The sequence below is a fragment of the Clavelina lepadiformis genome, chromosome 8, assembly GCF_947623445.1.
Source record: "Clavelina lepadiformis chromosome 8, kaClaLepa1.1, whole genome shotgun sequence".
Lineage (NCBI taxonomy): Eukaryota > Metazoa > Chordata > Ascidiacea > Aplousobranchia > Clavelinidae > Clavelina > Clavelina lepadiformis.
Window position 1 is genome coordinate 15,848,229 of NC_135247.1, and position 21,677 is coordinate 15,869,905.

A 21,677-nucleotide genomic window follows, 5' to 3' on the forward strand; every position below is an offset into this window, starting at 1 on the left:
AAATTCTTAACAGCTGGATGCACTGCTAAAGATAGAAAATAAAATGTACGCAGACTGTAACTTATAGAATTCATCATTGTCCAACGACAGGGATTTTGTGCAATTATGTCCTTAAAATGTTTCATTACTTCCAAAATCTTGTTCAATATAAGCAATGCACCGTCCTTAAAAACTAAAGATCTTACGCAATTACTGTAAAGTCAACACAAATACAAACCAAAAAAAAAACATCCAGAGGAAATAAAATAAATTGATTTGAGAAAATTTTAGAGATAGATAAGTATATTGACAAATTAACACGTAAATGAAAAACATATAAGTTCGTCATAGGTTAATGCATTGATCAAAAATTGCTTTTGCTTAGGTATCAGCAATCTGAAACAGCTGTAGAAGGCATACATATACGGTACTATCATATAGAAAAGTTTGTTTTATATGGAAGTTAAACAACATTGTTTGTTACATATGGTATTTGCATATAACCGGTTGGACTAATACCAGTTGCAATGATAAGGCTGTGATAAATTTACTTTACTGGTAAACGTTAACACTTAAAAGAAGACATGTGTTCTAGAGTGACTATTTCCATTGATCTGCAACATAGTTAATTCCATTTTTGCATCCTGTAGTAACTTTTTCAGGCACATCGGCCATAAAATCAAGTGATTTTGAAACTCCATAATTCCACTTTTCAGACAAGTTGAGTTCAACACTTGGTACTTTTACCTAAATATACACAAAGAAATACTTTGAAGTATATCCAGGAAAATAAAGTAATGTTTTCTGTTTTCAAACGATGCTTTATTCTACAGCCTAACCTACAGAAACTGCCAAACTATGTACTATTAAGTTTAAAATTATCTACTACAAATAAGACATGTTGAATTCAAGTAGTTAGCCAAGTAGACCTATAGGCATATTTCCATTACTTGGATTCGATGGAAAATTGCATAATACAATCAATGTAGTGCAGATATTGGCATATCTGCAACCAGAGCCAACTTAAAATCCAACTGTATGCTCAAAGAATAAGCTGCCAAGCCACAACACTTTTCATAGTCAGTACTTTTTCATCACTACAAATATGGGGTGTTCCAAATATGTGACGCAGAAAGAAATGAATTGATAATATAATATGATGTCTAAAAAAAGCAGTCATATGTGGACAGTAAATAGATTACAAGTAAGTTCTTAGAGAACTATATAACTATTTCAGAAAGTATATATAGTCATTGTTTTTTACAATGACTTGTAGACATAAACTTGACAAACTATTCACATATTTAACTTTTGCAAACTACTATTTTAACTTCATTCGTCAATCATGCGTTATCAAAATATTTCTCGGTTGGGGAAAAGCACATGGTCCTATGCCAAATCACATTTCCACAAGGCACATGTTTGCCTTTTTAAAGTCATCATAAAGCTCAAATGGAACAAAGCACAGTAGCTAGCAAAAAGTCGCTCCAATGTCTAGAGTTGTTTATCTGCATTGTATTAGAACTGTCTCTCTCTTTATACAGGCATTTACTGTCTGGTTAATCTTCATTGATATAATGCATATATTTATTGTATTGTATATTTTCAGTACTAAGTGACATCATATCTTATCACTTCCAACTCAGCCGAGTACCAATTTTAATTGCTCGGATTCGAAGAGCCAGAACTAGTTTGTCCGATCCCCAGTATTTACAAGTACTAGTATGCTAGAAAACTTCTTTCACGTTTGTTTGAAAGGTTCTACAAGTTCCAAACATGTAAAAATTAATATACAGAGAACCCTAAAGCTAAAATGCTTTTCAACTCAAACTATGAACAACTTTTTTTGGGAAATTTTCAAAATTATGGGTTTTTGAAATTTCAAGCTTTTATTACTGGAAATTTGGAAACAGGTTAATTCACTTTATTCCATTTCTTATAAATGAAATTTGCATTTATTATATATATAACCTTTTTCCTGTGGAGCTCAAAATTTGTCAATCGTAAACAACTTTCAAAAACATATTAATTTCAAGTTCTGAGGTAAGACTGTATAAATTGCGCATGACAATACCTGTGTTAAATAACTTCCACCCAAATGAGCATCCACATTTTCACCAAATTTCTGAAGACTTTTGATGCTTTGTTCACTGTTATTTCCCCAAACCCCATTGGCAGTCGTAAGGTAAATAGCGCCACCAAACAAGCCCAGCTTCGCACCAAACCTGTAAAGTTATATCAAAGGTAATGCAAATTAATTAAAGCATTAAACAGTTGAATAGTTTAATTTTATTTTATCTGAAGGATTAAAGCAAGTGAGTGTGCATGCAGAACTACTTTATCTTCACGCCAGTTTATAATATACAAACAAAGAAAAACTGTTTATTTCAACGCGAATTTATAATAAATCTACAAAGAATTGAGGCTTCGGTGAACGCCATCACGTCAAAATTTGCATCTTTGTAGGCACATTTTCTTATTTAAAACTGCCGTACATTCAAGTCGGCCTCAAGCATCAAATGCCTGCACCAATTATGCACTGAAGCCTCAATTCTTTGCTTATTTATTATAGATTGGCGTTAAAACGAGCAACTTTTTTCTATTCTAAAATGGCGTAAAGATAAAAAATTTTGGTTGCACATTGATGAATCTCATGCGTGCAATTTCCACACTTGCTACTATGGCAAGTCGGCCCTGCGTGCAGGTGCCACACTTTCCACTATGGTTTTAAAGTTAACTCAGTACTTAACCTATTGGCTACAATGATGCAGAAATATAACCACAGTCAACAAACAAAGAGAAAAAACTCAAAACGCAAATAGCTTTTCGTGTATAAAGAAGTATAAACAAGCTTGTAACTTGTAAGCCAAGCCAAGTTTAGTATGTAAGTGCACAACCACAGGATACCTTTCTATGCTAGACCCCAGCTACTCAAATTGTGACGTCGTCTGGTTGTGCTCTTGTATACTAGACCCATCTAACCTAACATACAACACTGCAAGTTGTAAACAGTTTGATTAAAATGACTTACTTCACTATTTTCGCTAAAGCCATTTTCTCTTTCACAAACAACTTGTGGAGGCACTTGAACGCAGCTCTGTGGTAAACAATTACGCAACGACGGTTAATTAAGTTTGACTTTTTCGCAGCAAGGAGTCCTCAAAACCTGGACGTCTTTTCTATTGTGATCTAAACTCCATTTACAAATAATAAGACTCTTTTCCACAAGGTGGGGTAGGGTTATTTAATCAGAAAGTGTCCTAATTTCTAAGTTTCCAAACAAAACTAAATACTTTAAAGATTTAAAAGCAATAAATAAACTCCAATACTAACTGCATATGTTTTATTTTTAAATAACGTATCTTAAATATCTTTATTTAAAGCACTGTTTAAAAGTTGATGATGTAATCCTAATCGAAATAAACTTCTTACTTGGGGTATTTCCCTAAAATATAAACCAAATACAGTACTAAACTCCTTTTAGCTGTAAAACCTCTGGTAGCTTAAGCTTGAGTAGTGAAACGTTCGTTAGAAGTTAGAACGGCAAAACGTGGCAAACTGGAACAGTTTTTCAAACGAATAACTATTAAAATAAATTTTACTTTTTTTTTTAGTTTAATGGCAAAATATTTATGGGTTAGCAATGTTCAGTGCAGTTGTTTTCATTTGAAGTGAATTTGTGTTTTTCAGTCTGTTTTTGTCAGTTAAACAGTGACGTCAAATAAATAATGCTAATACACAGTTGTACACGTTATACAGACTTAAGCAGAAATCGCACAACGGTGATGATCTGCAGATGAATATGGTATGACAAATTTTCTTTAGCAATGCCTGAATACATCATAATTAGTTAATTACTTTTAACAATTACGTTTTACTCCAGGAGCAGATAATCTTTGTTGTGCTTGTATTAGATAATAATTCTTAATCACACGTTTTCATTTCTTCTGGTGAAAATATTTATTCGTTACGTTAGCTTTTTGTGAGTTGCTACATTCTTTAATAAAATGACCGAGAGGTTTTATGCTGATGATGAAGGCGATGGCAGCGAAGAGGAAGAAACCCTTGCCATTGGACAATTTGGTGGGCGGGACAGTGTGATATTTGCCATTGACTGCTGCAGAGGTACCCATTTACTTAATATTTATTGATATGGAACTTGTAGCTCTCTTAGCTGTAAATCAAAATAGTGAAAAGTGTGGCAGCTGCACACACGACATTCGTCAATGTGCACGCCGAACTTTTTTATCTTTATGTCAATTTATAGTAAATAAACAAAGAAGAGCTGGTTGTTTGAACGCCAATTTATAATAAATAAACATATAATTGAGGTTTCAGTGCATACCAAAACTTGTGGCTTTTCATGCATGATTTCTTGTCAAAAATAGCTGTACTTTTCAGTCTGGCTGTAAACATTTAGCGCTGAGTGAAAAATGTTGCTGATTTTGACAAGAAGTTGTGTGTGCAAAGGTTAAATGATGGGTATATAGTGTATTTATTGCTGCTACAATTTATTGTTTATTTATTATACATTGGTGTTGAAACAGAAAATCTTGCCTTGTCATTGTAAGCCAGCATGTGCATGATAAAGTTGAGTGGATGTGGATGGGTTTTATGCATTCATGCAGTGTTTTGAGAGACTGAAACTGTTTCCTAAATTTTTTCAACCATCCATATTTAATTTACATACTTAAGATAACATACTTATTGTCTCTTGAAAATTTTTAGCAGTCGCTGAAGCCAAACCTTATAAAAAACCAGCATGTATGTGCCACACTTTCCATTATGGCGCTTAGCATAAAATAATTTTTACTTCATTTTTTTAGAAATGTTTGAACTTGACGGAGAAAATTCTGAAGATACACCATTTAACAGAATTATTGAAGCTATACATGATATGTATTTGAATAAGATAATAACCAGTGACAAAGACTTGCATGTGTGTTGGTCGAATAATTTATTTGTAACAACTGGATATGAAGGCAGAATAATATTTGACCGTTTTTGGTGTATTTTATGCCACCACACATTCATTTGATTATGAAACTGTACCTGTTACTTGGTAAAAAGTAATAACTTTGAATTTGCAGGGAATTATCTTCTTTGGTACGAAAAAAAACAACAGTTCCAGCGACTTTTCCAACATTTATGTGTGGCAAAAACTGGATATACCATCCGTGAAGAGCATAACAGATTTACGAGACATGCAAAAGATAAATGCTGCTGACTTCGACACACAATTTGGAAATGAATCGAGTAAGTTCCATGTAAAATTGGTTATAATGAGAATATAAGATTAGCTGCACATATTTACGTAATTTGTACGTTTCAGTATTTGGCTCTCAAGCTATTTGCATTTTTAGACAAGCAAATGAGTGAAGTTTTTTGGGAGAGTCTTAATATGTTAAGTGCAACCTCATACAAACTTGCAGCAAAATCTTTGATCGTGTTTACATGGAATGATAATCCTCATTTTGGTAATGTTCCCGTCTGTGAAATATTGAAGATACGTTGGTTATGAATTATAATTAGTAGGTTAAGATATATTGATATGTTTGTTCATTAGTTTAAGTAATGATAACCGTTGCCATATTTTGGGCAATTAGTCACAGATTTTTTTGTTTCTATCATTTCAGGAGACAACAATGCAAAAAAAAGGGCCAAAACCAAAGCACAAGATTTGCATGACCACGACGTGGACATCCAAGTTATGTCGTTTAATAAAAACTTCAAATATGAACCCTTTTACAAGGTAATTATGTGCTATTTATAAACGCAGTGCAAAAAAACATGGTAACATATGGTTATGAAATTTTCAGGACATTATTTCGGACCCTGATAGTGAAGACCCATTCAATGAGAATCCAATTGATTGCATTCAGAATCTATATAGCTTCCTTCTAAAAAAATGTACAAAACAGAGGACTTCAAGCAGGTGATTGGCAACTTTAAGCAACTTGCACAATATATATCTTACACAAATGCTTTGCAGTCAACACAGTCCATGTTTAGAATACCCCTGTTCATTGGTGATGATATTGAGATATCGGTTGGAGTGTATACGGTAGCTCGGCGGACAACAAAAACAGCAGCAATTTCGATAGATTCCTCAAGTAACCAGGAAGCAAAGCGGAGTACCAATTTTATCGACACTAACACCGGAGAGATACTATTGCCCAGTGATATCAAGTTAATGCAGGTGGTAGAAATCGAAACACTCGATTTTTAATATTCCGCCTTTTTTTGAAAGTGTAATGCTTCTCATACAGACCTGGGCAGGCAAAGAAATTGTATTTGAAAAGGAAGAGATACAGAATATGCGAAAAATTGGAAAGCATGGGCTTCACGTTCTTGGTTTCAAACCACGTTCTGCTGCTGTTAAAGCTTGGTATCATGTTCGAAACTCCCAGTTTATTTACCCGAATGAAGAAAGAGTGAAAGGTATAATCCAGCCACCGATTCTAAATCAGATAAAACAAGAATGGCTGTATAATAAAATCTAAACTTTTTTTAAAGGGAGTACGACATTATTCCACGCTCTTTTAGTCAAATGCTTAGCAAAAGATGTAGTAGCAATATGCAGGTACTGTCATATATTTATCACAGCACTTGTGTAAAGAATGCACGTATTTTATATCACAGTCATATGTGGGCAGTACCGATTCTCTGTACTGAGTTACTTTTTCAAGAACTTTCAGTCGGTCCCGGTACTTTTCATGTGATAATTTCAAAATTTTGACTAGAATGTTTTCAAAAAAACATCTTAATTAATCCTTCATACTAATTTTAGCATATGTTGATCTTCCTTAATCTAGAAATGTCAAGTAAAATTGCAAGTGATTAACATCACATATGTATTGACCTGGAGTAACCTGTACCGGGGACGTAATTGCAGCAAACATTGCATTTGCAGCAGCGAACTACTTTTTTTAAATAGGACCGAATACCGGAACCGTCGGTAGATTTTTTACCAAGTACCGGTACCAACTACCCACCTCTGATCACAGTAACCATAATTTTCTCTGTAAATTGCATGAATGTGTCTTTGCGTTGGTAGTTACACAGCAAGACCCAATAGTCCTCCAAGGTGTGTGGCGTTGCTAGCACAAGACGAAGAAATCAATCCAGAAACATCAGAACAAATAACACCACCAGGATTTTATGTTATTTTTTTACCATTTGCAGATGATATCAGGTTCGTTTTGTAATCAAGTTAGTCTGAAGTTTAGTGAAAAAGCAACTTTCACGCTAAAGAGTAACGGCTTTACTTCTTCTAAGGGAGGTAGATTTCGAACCTGAACAGCCCAAGCCCACCAACGAGCAAATTGAAGCTGCTGAAAACCTTGTGCGAAAACTGAAATTTACTTACAATCCTGAGAGTTTTGACAACCCAGCGATTCAAACTCACTACAAGAACTTGGAAGCAATGGCTTTGGAAAAAGAGCAACCAGACAAAATAGATGATCACACAAGTAAAATTTGTCATCGAGCCTGACGCATTCATAATAGCAATGGATAGTATGGCAGCGGCATTACTATAGAAATCTAAACAGTTTTGACATTTAAATAGTATGCAACAATAAACACCATTGTATTAATCCTATAATTTTTTTCTGTAACATTCAGAGCCCGACACCGAAATAATTGATAAGAAAGCTGGTGCGTATATTCAGGCTTTCAAGCAAGCTGTTTTCCCACCTGGCTATGATCCACTAAAGAAAGCAACTAAGCATAAGTCTAGTAGCACTGCATCTAAAGGTGGCAAGAAACCCAAAGAAGACATGGTAAAAATTCTAATAACACATCAGTATAATGTAAATGGATGAAATCGTTATTTACATGTTTGTGTTTAGGTTGACGTCAAAGAGTATGTCAGCCAAGGGAAGCTGGGAAAGCTGACTGTACAAGGACTTAAGGAAATATGTCGGAAATACAATATAAAGGGTACTGGAAAAAAAGCCGACATCATCCAAGCTATAGAGGATCACTTTACACAAGTGCGGTAGTTTACAAGCAATGTGCTATGGACTTCATTTCTTTTTTCCCCGACTCTTTGTATCAATAAAAAACGATCGAAAATGAGTGATCTTTAAAAATAGGGCTGCCAGGAAGGTAAATTATAATACGATCATTTTATTGAGGAATCTTTCGGCGCAGAAATACATGACAACACAAAAAATACATTGGCAGTAAATATGATTTGACGAAACAAAACGGACAATTTGACAACAAGAACAAAAAGAAAACTTCATCAATTCGCCTTTTTCATAAAATAAAACCTCCTAATTCACTTTGACGTATCATACAACCGAAGAAAATCTCTGAAAAAAAAAAACAGACAACTAAGTTTGCACATTGCAAAGTAGGCAGGGGGTAAATATATGATATGAAAACAAACTTACTTTTGAAGATAAAATAATAGATATGCGCTTGACTGCCTCCCTGATAAAACTGCATCTTCAGACACTGGCAGTACCTTGTTATCATCACAATTACTCCATTCTTGTTTACCAAGATCCTTCAGAACATCGCTTATGTAATGCCCTGCAGATATATTCATAAAAACTTGTCATTAACAATCAAATTGGTTTGCCGCAATTAACAGTTGTTCATGTCAGTTGATGACAGTTGTAATTTACACATTTTTCCGGGATTGATAAATAAATTAAGACCATCCATGTCACGGTCCGAAAGCTGACAATCCAGTTAACTTTAAAGAGTCAAGTTGATTGTATATGAAATAACAATATTCATTCAATATTCTGGTGAAATAGTTTTGAAAAATATTCTGATTAGGCTACCGTTCTTTTTACGTTTAAAACAATCGTAATTCTATTCAGTTGCAATGCTTCACATGACGTCCAATTGGACATAGGCTAAACTCCTATAACCAGCAGCAGCATGTGGTCAAGGAACTTGACTAACATATGACACAAGAGCCTTGATCTACGTCACGATGAAGGCCCGATTTTCTTCTACCTAACCAAGAATTGTTTCTCATAAATATTTTACCAGATTGTTCAGTTAAAATAGTGTTCTTTCATGTACGATCAACTTGTTTTTGGAATCGCTTCTTACTTTAAAGCGAAAATTTTTGAAATTAACATGCGAATGTAACTTATAGTGAAAGGCAACAAGATAAGATATTTTTCTTTTATCAAAAGCGCTGACCGATTTTCATTTAAATATTTCAAAATTTCGCTTTGAAATATACGGTGGTAAAATCAACTAATTGTCTTACCACATTTCAGTGAACTACCACTGTGACTAACAACGCTGACAAGACGATATGAATGTGGTAAATGTCCAGTAGTCTCATTCTCTTGGAATTTGTCCGGACTTATATTGGAGTGACCAATTGCTTCATTGTTTGATGTGGCCACCTACAAAACATATGTTATGTTGCAGATGGTAACCCGTTCATATACCCAAGCAAACAAACTTAAAAATATCCATTAAAGTCTTCAGTCTTACCTGTTTGGGCTCACTAACTGGGGAGTCATGCGACTGAACGTTGTCTTCGCCAACTTTAGTTGGACTAGGACTTTTCGATTTGTATGAAGCAAAAACCTGACTTCGTGTTTCAAAATTATTCACTTCTTCATCCATGTCGGACAGGTAAGCATCAAGCTGAGTTGAACCAATAGTGACTAAGGAGGATTCACTGGTTGAAGCGGTCCGGGTTTCAGAACAGGAACCGCTCCCGTTGCTTCCATTTGTGCTGGACTCCGGTGTTCTATTTATGGAGTCGATCGTGGCTTTATGATTTTCTTCGTCACTTGCCGTTTGATTTGATGAACTTGTAGAATTATTAAAATTAAAATTATGTTGCTTATTGTCGTTGATTTTTTCGCTAGATTCTGCTGGCAGTGAAGATTCTGTGTCAGAGATTGTGTCAGAGACTGTGACGTTGTTGTTATCTACGTCATTATCGTTAAGTTCAATGTCGATCTCATCAGAAGTAAGATCAACTTGATCACTCTGCATAAAAGTTAACTGTTATAAAATATAGCATAATTAACTAATCAGTCATTATGGATCTATTATTTTCTAACATGCACTTCTGCTCAAAAATAAAACTAACGTTTTTTCTATGCTCAGCCTTCTTGGATTGTTCTTCTATCGACAGCTGCATAGCCAACTGAATCTACAACAATATTAAGCAGTGAAAACTAGAGCAGGTAAAAATAGTTACTGTCACATTAAAACTACACTGTTTGGCAAAATAGCTCCACACCTGTTCATCTTCTGTCATAGCTTCAACTTTATGCTCTAGATCTTCATCCTGAAGAAATACAAACGTTAAAAAATACTGACTTAAATAAATATATACCATTATGTCTATGTTGGTTAATTAATATGTCTAAACTTGGATGTACAAAATTGGCGATAATCAATGTTAATAAATATATCAGGTATATTTATACTAAAACAACAATACGTTGTCATTGTCACAGATAAGCAAAGACTACACGATCATTGATAACAGATTATGGTAGTGTCATGGTTGGTCCAGACTAAAAATTCATTGCAAACAAAATTAGTGAACACTACAGAGAGAATAACATTTCAAATCATCTCACAATAATTCGCTTCTTGTCAAGTTCTTCAAACATGACAGCATCATCAGAAAAGGACATGTCTGGATTCAACTTTCCCCATGATTTGCTTAGATAAGAGTCACCATCTACAATGATATGCTGACATGAGTTTTTACTACACTGTGGGCAAATCATCTGCCAGCATTTCACTCGAATGGTGTACAGCTGTACACTTACCAGCCAAGCGACTGCGGCTTTTTGAATTGTTTAGGTTACTTCCAGCAAAATTGGTGATAACGTCATGGTCATTGTTGTTGTTCGTGGCAGCCGGCTTAGAAAAGCTGAAAAAATAATGAAATAAACGTCATAACGTGAACATTTCTACAAAAACTGATGTCAAAGTATTGCTTATGGTTATACAATGATAGTCACTAACGTTGTGGAATCATCATCTTGAAACACTTTCAAAAGATCTTCAGACACCTTTGAAAGATTAGTTGCATGACTTTGAAACAGAGCTGGCAATGTCGTTTCCACTGGTGGACTTTCACAAATAACATTATCAGTTGACAAATGACCAAATGTGACGTAACGTGAAAGACCTATATTTTCATTCAGTTTAAGACTGTAATCCAAGGTCTGATTGTACGAATATCTCTTGAGGTAGACCATCATTATTCTGTATAGAATTACAAACTCAAGCGTTATTGTTACTCTAAATGTATTCAACTATTGAGACTGTTCATGTATCATTCACAATAAATTTCCGAATTTAACAAAATTTGGTAATTTTTTATGGGCAAATTAAAATGTCCTTTGTAGAAATATTAATTAACCAACCTTGGCAATTTAGAGATGACTCTGCTAAGAGTTGCCCGGTTGTGTTTGCAAAATTCACAGTGATATTCGAGATCTTCAGAAGCAAAGAAAAGGTCAATAAGGTCTTGTAAGTGCATGGAATCATTGGAATTTTGCTTTTCTCTGTAACATTTTGGCAGTTATTAAAGAAAACATCCATAAAACAAAAAACAAAAAACAACACCACACAATAGTGAAATACCCAGATGGTTGTAATTCGACCGGTAAATCAAACAACTCTTCTTCTGTACAGGTAACTTTTCTACATCTACAATAGAAAGCCAAGGATGTATAAAGTACTATATAAATAGATATCAAAACAAAATTACAAATGTTTGAACTACCATATTGCAAAGTATTTGGTAACTCAGTGAGAATAATTGATTTTAAGCAACAGTAAATCATCATCAGTTTTAAGCTACTTCGAAATCCACTTACTTTTCACATGTGATTTGATTTTTCACTTTAAAAGAGAAGTTGCTTGAAACCGGACATTGAAGTTTGACTTCATCAGAAATAATTGCACCATTGTCAAACAAATTGTTATCATCTGTTAACGCTTCAACTTTCTCTGACACTTTCATGTTTATTTTTGCCACATCTTGCTGTAAAATGTCCAAGCACAATCTCAAAAATTCATGGGCATCCTGAACATAAAACAAACAAGATATAGAAGTGTGATGAATGGAAACATATTTATCCAAACATACTCTAGTCATAAACCTAGAGAATGAATAATAATGATTTGTTGCAGAATACACTTCATAAACTTACATGTTGAGACATGCCATAAAACTGCTTCGCATTGGCGCTTATTGCTTGTTTTACGTTCAGCAAATCTGCCCTTTTTATTCGGCCAGTTATTTTATGAATCATCAAATCCAGAAGTGCACTATTGTAAAATGGAATTAAGCAAATGATGCAGCTAAGAGACAGATAAATAATGCCATAGTACACTAGCCCGATAATTTCATGCATTTAAAACATATCATTCATAGGCGTCATTGCCTATAGCAAAGGCAGCGCTTGCACTACTTGGAAAAACCTCTCACTGTTTGGAATTCTGGCTAAATCATGCACTGGTACGACAACATAATCTTTATCCTCAGACAGCCTGGAAAATTTTCAGATTCGCACTGCCAGGATTTTTTTGGCAATGACGTCTATATTATCATTTATTTGCAAGTAAATGGAAGAGGTTTCTTAATTTAAGTTAATGCTTGAGTTAAAGTTGCTTGCTTAAGTTAATATGAAGCTTTTAGTTTTTTTAGAAACAGACCACTGCAGTTCCTTATAAAAATTGGCTTTGCATCACTAAGATAAAAATTATTGATAACTAGCATACATCCAAAATGTGAAGACCAAGCAGATTTACCGAAATAAGCTTTCTGGGCCAAGAAATGCCGCGGCTTTTTTTTCAAGGTTGTGTAAATCTACACAGAATGGCAACAAACCGAACAGTGACTGCAACACTGAGTTCATGTAACAGGTATTGCCGATATTTTGAAATCTGCACAAAAACGCAAAATTTGAGTAAAGTCAATGAAACTAAATTTGTCGAATTTTCTCCATGATATGAAATTATTTGTACCCTCCATCTTGTCCAGAAGATAGATTTTCACTGTTGGTTAATGGTTTGAGTGGGTAAGATTCTTCTGACACTGTATCATCATTGTTATTATTATCATTCTCAGTATACCAAATGGAAGAACTAAAATGAATGAAAATACATAAAGTTTTTCAACCACTTACACAAAGTTCAAATAACTTGACACAGTTCCTTACGATATCAAGCTGTTAGCTAGTAACCTACAGTTGAGCAATAGCCCTGTACAACCTGCTAAAAAGTATGTAATTACAATAGCACCTTTTATTATTCTCCTTGCTTTCATCACCAACGTCAACTTGAAGAAGTGATCTCCTTGCTGTAGCTGATTTACCTCGTATCTACAGATAATAATGAAAAGACAGTTAAATAAACTCACACATTTATCCCCACAACTGCAACAGAACATGGCTGAGTCACGCGAAATGTAAACAAAATAAAAGCAAATACGGGAGAAAGGCTTGAAAATCGTTTTGATTTGGGTGAAGGAGTTCGATGCTCAATGCGGTATTTACTCATCTCAGCAAGAAGACTAGAGTGCTGACTTTTTGTGCCATAGAATGACGACTTGTCTAAACCTATCACATAAAAACAAGGTCAACTCTTTGTTAATTTAGACAAGAATTGGCCTGTGAAAAAATGTTATTATTGAAATGCTTTGCTTATATGCTATGACGAAAATGTTAACACAAATTCTAGCCTGGAGTAATAAATAGCTTGCTCTATGCATAGAAATCTACTTTGGATAAAGTCATCTATTTTCATCATCTTCCAGCATTCTTAGTGAAAAACATACCCTTCTTAATTCTGTCCATTGAATTGGGTGAAGTATTTTCCTTGATTTCTTCAAATGAAACTTCTTTATCTCCTCTTGATTGTCTCATGTCAGCTTGTGCTCTTCTAAAAATACAAACAAAACTCAGTCAGCCAAAAGCAGAAATCAGCAGCTGCAGCAGGAAACAATTTCACTTTAATAATTTTGCTTTATTTAGTGTTTGTTGAATGTTTCACCTAAATTCATTGAACTTCTTTCTTTCATTTAAGGCCTTCTTGGGTTTGTTAGACTGTTCACCTGGAGAAACTTTTCTACCAGGGCCTATAGTCAGTTAAAATCACGATGAGAAAAATAAGCAATTAAAAACAGAATTTATCTCCACATTATACTTATTTCTGACATAAAAGATCACACTAAAATTTCCATATAAATTGCTAATGTTTACAAACATAAAGTTATCACATAAAATGCTAAGATAATGATGATGATGATAATGGTCTACTATGACAAATTGAGAAAAGATTTTTTAAATTACTCGGAGAGCAAAATTTTCTTTTTCCATGGAAGGAAATTTCATCCCCTGCTGTTCTTTTGATGTCAGAGTATGACCTCTTTGTTCTGACCAAGCTTAAAAATTTACAAAATAAAGTTACAACACTTTTACGCGACGTCCTTGTAGGGATTGAATGATTTAAGAACAAAAAACTAAGGGATGAAAAATGTCAAAATTGAATTTCTAAACAGCAAATACAAAACGAAGACCTTAACATAAGAACACCTTTTCTTAGGGCTGGGATCGAGATTTGGTTCTATGGGTTCTTCTGGATGATCATCTGTTAAGTCAACCAATTTCTTAACTATAATCAAAGAAGCGTGTAATCTAAAAGACATATCATCTAAGACAGGAATTTTAGAAAAAAAGGCGTAAAAATACGAAAGATTGACTAAGTCTTTACGTAGATCGCATTCCGAGGAAGAGACAAGAAAAAACGTAAAATTTTATCCAAAAGGAAAATCTTCCAAAGCAAACAAACTGCAACATAACACAAGTTCACATCACAAACAACTCAAATAAAAACAATTTCAAGAAAACACATTCTCGCCACTAGACAGCATTTTTATCATAGAAGTGGAAAAGGTTTCAATTGCCTGATCATCCAATCATCAAACTTTATATAATACAAAGATATAGTGAAAGATAAAATTTTCAATTTCATTTTTCCTACTACAAAGCGAAGTGACAAAGACATCTACACAACCTTGTAACAAGTGATAGGTTTTCAAAGTCACAAGTTTACATTTAAATCGTTTTTAAAAATTTCACTTTAGTGATTTATTTATTCACCACCAGAGGACAAAGTGTTAAGAGTTTAAAAAAATGATGCAAAAGGATAAATCTCAATAGGGAGCTTCTATATACAAGTTGCCTAGATATACTGGAACAAAGTACAAATATTTTCAAAATTTCAGTTTTTGCCCCTAGCAGGCTATCGAATACAAAAGTCAAGTACATGTCAGCAACAAATTTGACAGAAATTTCAAAGTTAAGCAACATAAAACCAAGTTTAAAGATAAAAAAAATAAAGCTGTCGCACGCAATCGTCCACCATATCTATTTCACCAAACCTGTGCGTTAAAAATGCTTTCATAACAATATTTTAGTCTGATAGGTGTGACGATAAAACAAGATGTTCCCATGATTCCCTGGTAAAATGGATTGATGAAAAGTCTGGAGATTTCCCATTTATGTGCATACTTTTGCTAGCTCGCACACTATATGCACATCAGAAATTAAGAATTATTTGCCATACGATGCTTGAGCAAACACAACATCACTAAATTTCCACAAAAATTTACTCTATTTTCACTGAAAGCAAAGTGCCACCAACTTTTTCTCTTATCTTCTGATCATATGATTTGTAAAACACTGAACTTATTGGGTCTGTATAATTAGAATGCTGCCATTCAAGAACAAAGCGATCAAAGATAACAGCTAATTATAAATTATGTAATAAAGGTACGAATTTTAGAAACTACAAAAAATCTCTCATTTATGTAATCCCGCGATCAGTCTTTCAGTATGTTTGAAAGAAATGCTGCTGTCCATAAATTAAGCTTGAAAGCAACAGGTCCAGCATAATAGAATTATTAAATCATGTAAGTTTAAAACTTTAGTTTAAAAAGGAGCTAAAGGTACAAGACACTTTTCGTTTACGTGGTTACGTAATTGGACTTTGTATGGACAAGAAGGTCAAAGTCATTTAGTAAACAAAACAAAGAAAATGCTTTAACATAAAAATAGCACTACAGTAACTTCTTTTTGAATTAATGGAGAGTTTAAAATGCTCCATGTGTGTTGCACCAGGCCTCATTATCGAGTGGAAAAGGGAAAGGTCGTATGAGCGTAAGGTGGCCAGTTACTTTCTCTGAACAACCTTTTACCTTCTATTATTATGCCTACCCATGTAATTTTATTCTCAGTGGTGATGGGAGAGCTTTTTTAAAAATCTCCGTAAAAGGAGATAAAAACCCAGATCTAACAATTTCCAGGCACGGGCGTTAACCACTCGACCACGAGTTCTTTGTTAAAACATTTGTTAAGGTCACCATTTGCTTCAATCTTATATGATGTGCATTTGCTAAAAGTAATTTTGATAAGAATTAAAAGGAAACTACCACATTTCCATTCTAAATACTTATGGTCATGCCCGGTTTTGGGCTATTATCCTCAGATCATTTAGTTTGATGTCTTTCATTTTTTGTTCTAAAAGTAGGTTAAATAGATGAACAGTTAACTTAAGTTTTATTGATCCAATGTAAATAATTTTAGAGTTTAAGAAATTTAGGAAAACACACAAGTCTTTGCATATTTGTGGTCAGATGATCATTTTTAAATTTTAGTTACAGGATTCTTCGACAAACAAAATTGTTTTCACAAGATTTCAGAAAACATCATTTCATAGAAAAAAGTTACAAGATTTTTCCTGACTAGTTCCAAGTACCCTTCACATTTTGGCCTATTTTAAAAGGTGTTCTGGAATTTCCTCGTAAAGCAGTCATGTGTTTGTGTTCCAAAAAGGAAGGTGCATTCCTTTCTTCGAACACCACCCATATAACAAATTTCAAAGTCTTCCGATTTTAAGTTAAAGAAGCGATTGCAAGAAAAAGAAAAAGTTTGGTGAAGAAGAAAAAAAACATTAGTGCAAATAGTACAAACAATACAAATCCACAAGAAAAGTATTTCCTCTTTCAGCAGCTATTACAATTCAGCCTAAAAACAGTACTCACCTTCATCAGGATTTTTGCTATTGTTTTCAATGTTGGGAAGGCTGTCGTCTTCTTGATCACTCCTGGGAGATTTAAATACAAGACATTTCACAATTAAAATTTTCACGTTTAATGTAAACAATCAATCACCAAACAAGTAAGATATTCTTCTAGCTATTGAAGCATTAAATCTATTCAGTTTTGAAAGGGAATCAAAATACATCATTAAAATAAAATTATGCCTATATATTTATTGGCTCGTAAACAAAGCACATAAATATACTCAACTGTAAATGGTGACCCAATTGTTCCTCTGCTAGCTGAAGCTCTGCAGTAATTGCATTTGATTTTTGTTCATCCACATAAAAACTTTCAGCATGTTCTATAAAGTTCAAACAAATCTGTTTCATGATGAAGGCAAAAGTATATTACTGCATGCGTTTACATTTTCATTTCCATTTACGAAAAACTTTACAACCTTTTTTATAGCCAGAGTTTAAGGGTGTGACTTACACCGTTAAATAAAACAAAATCGTACCAGAGCCATTGTTGTGAGCATTTCGAATAGGACTGTAAGCAGATAAATCCATACAAAGTAGTCTCACTTCACAACTACAAAATGTAAAGTTACAACTTAGAAGTAATAATTATGCAGTACTGTACTAACAATAATATCTTGATATTATAGTCCTAAGGCGATTTTTCCAGCCATAACGTTTAATGCCTGATGTAAATTTAAACTCTAATAAATCCTGACGCAGTTCCCTACTTTTGTGATACTAAAGCAGGAGTTTCGTCAGGAATCAAGACAGATAATTTTGAAGACATATCAATCTTTTCTGAAGATCCAATTTTCTTCGGCGATTTATTCATTTCTTCTGAGTTCATTTCTTTATAAAAAATACAACATAGAGTTGGGCTTAATTGCTTAACAGCTCCATTTACAATGCAAAATAAAATAAACTGTGTAATTTTTATTATAAGAAGATATTGGAGTCATGCTTAAGGTGACCGTACAGTGTCTGTCACTTCAAAAATCAATACCATCCAGTGACCAGTGACCAGTGACCAGTGACCAACCCACCTAATTCTTGACTTTTTCGCTTTTTCTGAGTGGAAGAAAGACTTGGACCTACAGAACTGCGTACTGATCTGTGGGAAAATAAAGACAAATTATAATTGTACACAGCCCAATGTATGATGCTACAAGTGCCTACTGATTAATTAATTATTTATACTATTGTATTTGTGCTAATAGAAACATTGCTCAACTGCATCTCTGGTCCAGTGCCTTGCATATCTGATAACTTATTAATTGGACTGACTGATGGACTTGGTTTTGGTTTACCATCAGAGCACTTTGACTTGCGACCTATATTTAAAAAAAAAATGGTATTCATTGAGCAACTAAAACATTGCCATACAAGGAAAATTAGGTAAAGTTGCAAATGAATGATTCACAGCTTGAAGTGCCGTAAGTTTATTAGGTTTATTATGATATTACTAAAATAATTATGGCAGACACAAACCAGCATCTTGACTTAGCCTTTTCTGTTTCACAGTGTAAGGAGAGCTTGAGTCTGTTGGGTTCTCCTTTGAACTAAAAAGCAAAAAACATTTCATGCAGAAAACACAGTACAACAGCAGATACGGTGATACGAATAGATATGATACAAAATTTTGTTTGATATCAGCACTCAACTGCATTGATGGTGAAATGTTCTCTTTCATGTTTGATGTCTCGTTACGTGAAGAATCATTACATTTCGTGAGATCAATACTATTGTTAGAAAAACTGTGCGTTTGCTTTGGTGAAACGAAAACGGTTGAACCATGACCTGTTGGTATGTGCAATTTTAAATAATAAAAAACTGAAAACTACAACATAATAAAACAAACTTTTTATTTTTCCAATAATTTACAAATCATTGTTATACGAACACGAAAATACCACCTGACTCATTTCCATTTTTTCTTTTTTCTGTTGAACGAAATTTTGCAGAAGTTTTTGCAGTAGGTGAACTAAATTAAATGTAAAAAGACATGAAATAAATAAATAAACAGTTACATAATACAAGCTGAGTAAACATTTACATGAAAAACTTATCACAATCTTATACAACAACTTCAAATTATCAAAAAGTAAAACAAAGTGCTACTAAAAAACAAAAGGCAATTCTACTCAACTATGCTAGAGGGAGAGCGAAAGAGTTTTCTATATGAGTTTCTTTCATAGAATCCCTGTTCGGTGGAAGATGAACCTTTTTTGGTGCTACGTTTTCCGCTACAATAGTAGAAGATGTTACCGTAAAAACACTTGCCTGGCTTTTAGTTGGATGCCACAAACCATTTCAGAAATAATGTTACAGCATGTAACCATAATTTGATTATGTAATTTAAGTTGCACATCATGAGTAATTATAAAAATTATATACTACAACAGCACGTTATTTTATGATAATACCATTTGTTCTCAACAAAGCGGGTTCATATAACAATTACATGTTTTTGTCGAGCAGATTTGATATTGCAAAGTTTTAATATTTTCATGATGACATTCATTACAATTTCATCAAAAAAATGTTGTTTTCACACAATTTTTCAAATTAAGATCATCGGTACTTTAGATTACAAAAGAGGAAGATGTAAAATAAAGGTACAAATATTTACTATGCAACCATACTTTCTGCACTTGCACGATTTTAGTAAGCAGCAAAGCGGGCCATGATCAAGTGCAGATAATTCAAATATGTTGCATAAAGTACAGATGAGCTGAAAAGTCAGAGACCTTCATTTTGTATTAATAAAGTTTCCCCACGAAATATTATAATATAGGTTATAACTATAGATCAGTTATGTAATTATGTACAGTAAGGTTCATTCTTTTTGTCAGTTGCATGCAACACTATGCTGAAATTTTCATTATTTAGTTTTTCTTTGTTTTTGTTTCCAAGTATGTATACTCAACCCAGATGTAGGTCTACAAGTTTCTTACAAAAAGAAAAAACATACTAGAAGTTTTCTTTACAATACCTTTGTTATCCGAAATTGAATGATGTCTTACAACAACAGTCTTATTATCCTGAAGGCTGGAGCGAGATGACCTTAAAGAGTAATATTGTGAACAAATCTTTTTGGTATGTCCAAATACAAATATCGTCTAAATTTTTTCACCTTTGTAACACTTTACTCAACTGCAGTGGAGAAGTAATTTTCCTAATTATTCCAGAAAGTTTTTTCTCCGGGGTCGCATTTATTTTGAATTTCTCTGCATTTAAACTGACTTGATTCTCTTCTATCATAAACAAAAAGTAATTAATAGACAAGCGAAAAACAGAGTTACAAATCATCACAATTTGCTGTACTTGTACTCAGCCAGCGGCACATATTGGTCAGGACTTCTTCTACTTTCAACGCACAGTTTTTCTCAACTTGATCCATGCAAAAAGTTGACATTGTACGATGTGATACGATAGTCACACGTCCACGGTCAGGTTGAACTTGGAAATTATCCAGGACTTCTGCTATCTAAAATCCAGTTAAGAAAAGCTTTTTTGCTAAAATGATACACTCTGATAAAAAGCAAAAAGTCTTCTCAATTCAAAAAATTACTAAAAAACATCGTAGCTCTCACAGATACATACTTCACAAACACCTTAAAATAAAACAAGCAGTAAGCTTAGACGGCTTGCTGATCCATAATCTCAGACAAATGTAAGGACACTCACATTAATGCTTATTTGTTTTCCGTAACTATAACAAACGATCATCCTACAAGGAGGTTGATGATCTGGTTTCAATGAGAACAACACGGTTGCTTCCTTCCAACTTCTGTCATACTTGACATTAGTACATGATTTCAGAATCCTGAATGGAACATTTTTCACAGTTGCTTCGTGCCTCGAGTTTTCATCCATCACAAAAGAACGAAGTAAAACGTTAAGTAATTTTGAACCAGTAATCTTGTATCTACATGGCAATGCATTAATTCATTCATCATAATAAGCTGTCTTATGATATAACTATTTATAATTCAAAATGTCCTTTGAAATTTTTCTACTACGGATGGGGCAAAAATGCATGATACCCAATATTTAAAACTATTACTTGATGTGAGTTTGCATACTTGAGTATGATGTCACAATGATGATGACACTTATTCAAACTAAAAAGACCACTCTTTATGCCAAACACTTGTCACCATGCATCAAACTGCATTAAGTGTGATCAAGCTTTGACAACAGGGACCACTCTTTGCACCAAATGTGAGTTACCATCTGTCATGCTGCTCTAACAAGTGGCAGATTTATTGGGAGAAGACCATTATTCATTCCATTTCAGCTCTAATAAGCTGTTTACTCCATAAATCAATGCTTTACCAAGGTAATTGTACCGCACCGTATTAATTTGTATGCAGGTCACACAGGCTAACATAGTTACAGGTTATTACAGGCCATGTTCATTTTTGAGTGCTGTCGCTCCCAAATGTGCTTGGTATAAACATTTCTTCGTACAACTGTCGCACTAGCTGTTGTTAAACGTCACGTCATTTTCACAACATAGGGGTCAAGACAAACGTCAAATCATCAGTGACGTCTTGAGTTGCTAAAGTATAGCTTACTTGTTCTAAAGGTAGGGATTTCATAGGAAT

At 33.8% G+C, this 21,677-nt stretch overlaps 3 protein-coding genes across 7 annotated transcripts; 1 reads left to right on the forward strand and 2 right to left on the reverse strand.

Moving 5' to 3' along the window:
• Positions 1 to 25: 25 nt before the first annotated feature.
• LOC143468712 (MICOS complex subunit MIC13-like) lies at positions 26 to 3,170 on the reverse strand. Its single transcript, XM_076966063.1, has 3 exons — positions 3,011 to 3,170; positions 2,054 to 2,204; positions 26 to 726 (listed from the first exon to the last, which is right to left on the reverse strand). The coding sequence occupies exons 1-3, from the start codon at positions 3,031 to 3,033 to the stop codon at positions 580 to 582; spliced, it is 321 nt and encodes a 106-aa protein (XP_076822178.1). The 5' UTR covers positions 3,034 to 3,170; the 3' UTR covers positions 26 to 579.
• A 318-nt stretch (positions 3,171 to 3,488) lies between these two features.
• Positions 3,489 to 8,061, forward strand: LOC143469019 (X-ray repair cross-complementing protein 5-like). Of its 2 annotated transcripts, XM_076966543.1 has the most exons (14): positions 3,489 to 3,784; positions 3,956 to 4,104; positions 4,806 to 4,918; positions 5,070 to 5,235; positions 5,343 to 5,456; positions 5,616 to 5,731; positions 5,799 to 5,914; positions 5,992 to 6,178; positions 6,249 to 6,420; positions 6,496 to 6,562; positions 7,037 to 7,174; positions 7,258 to 7,451; positions 7,606 to 7,763; positions 7,833 to 8,061. In XM_076966543.1, the coding sequence occupies exons 2-14, from the start codon at positions 3,987 to 3,989 to the stop codon at positions 7,983 to 7,985; spliced, it is 1,812 nt and encodes a 603-aa protein (XP_076822658.1). In that variant the 5' UTR covers positions 3,489 to 3,784; positions 3,956 to 3,986; the 3' UTR covers positions 7,986 to 8,061. The 2 variants fall into 2 exon arrangements, with proteins under 2 accessions (XP_076822658.1, XP_076822657.1); XM_076966542.1 differs by having other exon boundaries at positions 3,489 to 4,104.
• A 31-nt stretch (positions 8,062 to 8,092) lies between these two features.
• On the reverse strand, positions 8,093 to 20,991 carry LOC143469018 (uncharacterized). Of its 4 annotated transcripts, none has more exons than XM_076966538.1 (35): positions 20,755 to 20,991; positions 20,392 to 20,554; positions 20,222 to 20,321; positions 20,060 to 20,130; positions 19,214 to 19,310; positions 18,981 to 19,048; positions 18,729 to 18,864; positions 18,556 to 18,626; positions 18,299 to 18,398; positions 18,111 to 18,178; positions 17,796 to 17,916; positions 17,565 to 17,638; positions 17,315 to 17,408; positions 17,048 to 17,109; positions 14,538 to 14,616; positions 14,295 to 14,386; positions 13,996 to 14,080; positions 13,781 to 13,884; positions 13,435 to 13,562; positions 13,246 to 13,325; positions 12,970 to 13,089; positions 12,754 to 12,888; positions 12,153 to 12,270; positions 11,817 to 12,025; positions 11,581 to 11,646; positions 11,361 to 11,501; positions 10,957 to 11,199; positions 10,758 to 10,861; positions 10,563 to 10,666; positions 10,217 to 10,264; positions 10,064 to 10,126; positions 9,454 to 9,960; positions 9,221 to 9,362; positions 8,382 to 8,523; positions 8,093 to 8,300 (listed from the first exon to the last, which is right to left on the reverse strand). In XM_076966538.1, the coding sequence occupies exons 1-35, from the start codon at positions 20,941 to 20,943 to the stop codon at positions 8,267 to 8,269; spliced, it is 4,158 nt and encodes a 1,385-aa protein (XP_076822653.1). In that variant the 5' UTR covers positions 20,944 to 20,991; the 3' UTR covers positions 8,093 to 8,266. The 4 variants fall into 4 exon arrangements, with proteins under 4 accessions (XP_076822653.1, XP_076822654.1, XP_076822652.1 ...); XM_076966539.1 differs by having other exon boundaries at positions 14,538 to 14,592; positions 20,201 to 20,321; XM_076966537.1 differs by having other exon boundaries at positions 20,201 to 20,321.
• Positions 20,992 to 21,677: the final 686 nt, after the last annotated feature.

Coding starts and splice junctions, on each gene's coding strand:
- LOC143469018 (XM_076966537.1), bottom strand. CDS start 20,943: ATGGATGAAAACTCGAGGCACGAAGCAACTGTGAAAAATGTTCCATTC. Junction 13,090..13,245: donor AGCAAGGAGAATAATAAAAG/GTGCTATTGTAA, acceptor CATTCATTTTAG/TTCTTCCATTTGGTATACTG. Junction 12,271..12,753: donor GGCCCAGAAAGCTTATTTCG/GTAAATCTGCTT, acceptor ATTTTACAATAG/TGCACTTCTGGATTTGATGA.
- LOC143468712 (XM_076966063.1), bottom strand. CDS start 3,033: ATGGCTTTAGCGAAAATAGTGAA. Junction 2,205..3,010: donor GCTTTAGCGAAAATAGTGAA/GTAAGTCATTTT, acceptor ATAACTTTACAG/GTTTGGTGCGAAGCTGGGCT. Junction 727..2,053: donor GTGGAAGTTATTTAACACAG/GTATTGTCATGC, acceptor GTGTATATTTAG/GTAAAAGTACCAAGTGTTGA.
- LOC143469019 (XM_076966542.1), top strand. CDS start 3,987: ATGACCGAGAGGTTTTATGCTGATGATGAAGGCGATGGCAGCGAAGAG. Junction 5,915..5,991: donor AAACAGAGGACTTCAAGCAG/GTGATTGGCAAC, acceptor GTCCATGTTTAG/AATACCCCTGTTCATTGGTG. Junction 6,421..6,495: donor GAATGAAGAAAGAGTGAAAG/GTATAATCCAGC, acceptor CTTTTTTTAAAG/GGAGTACGACATTATTCCAC.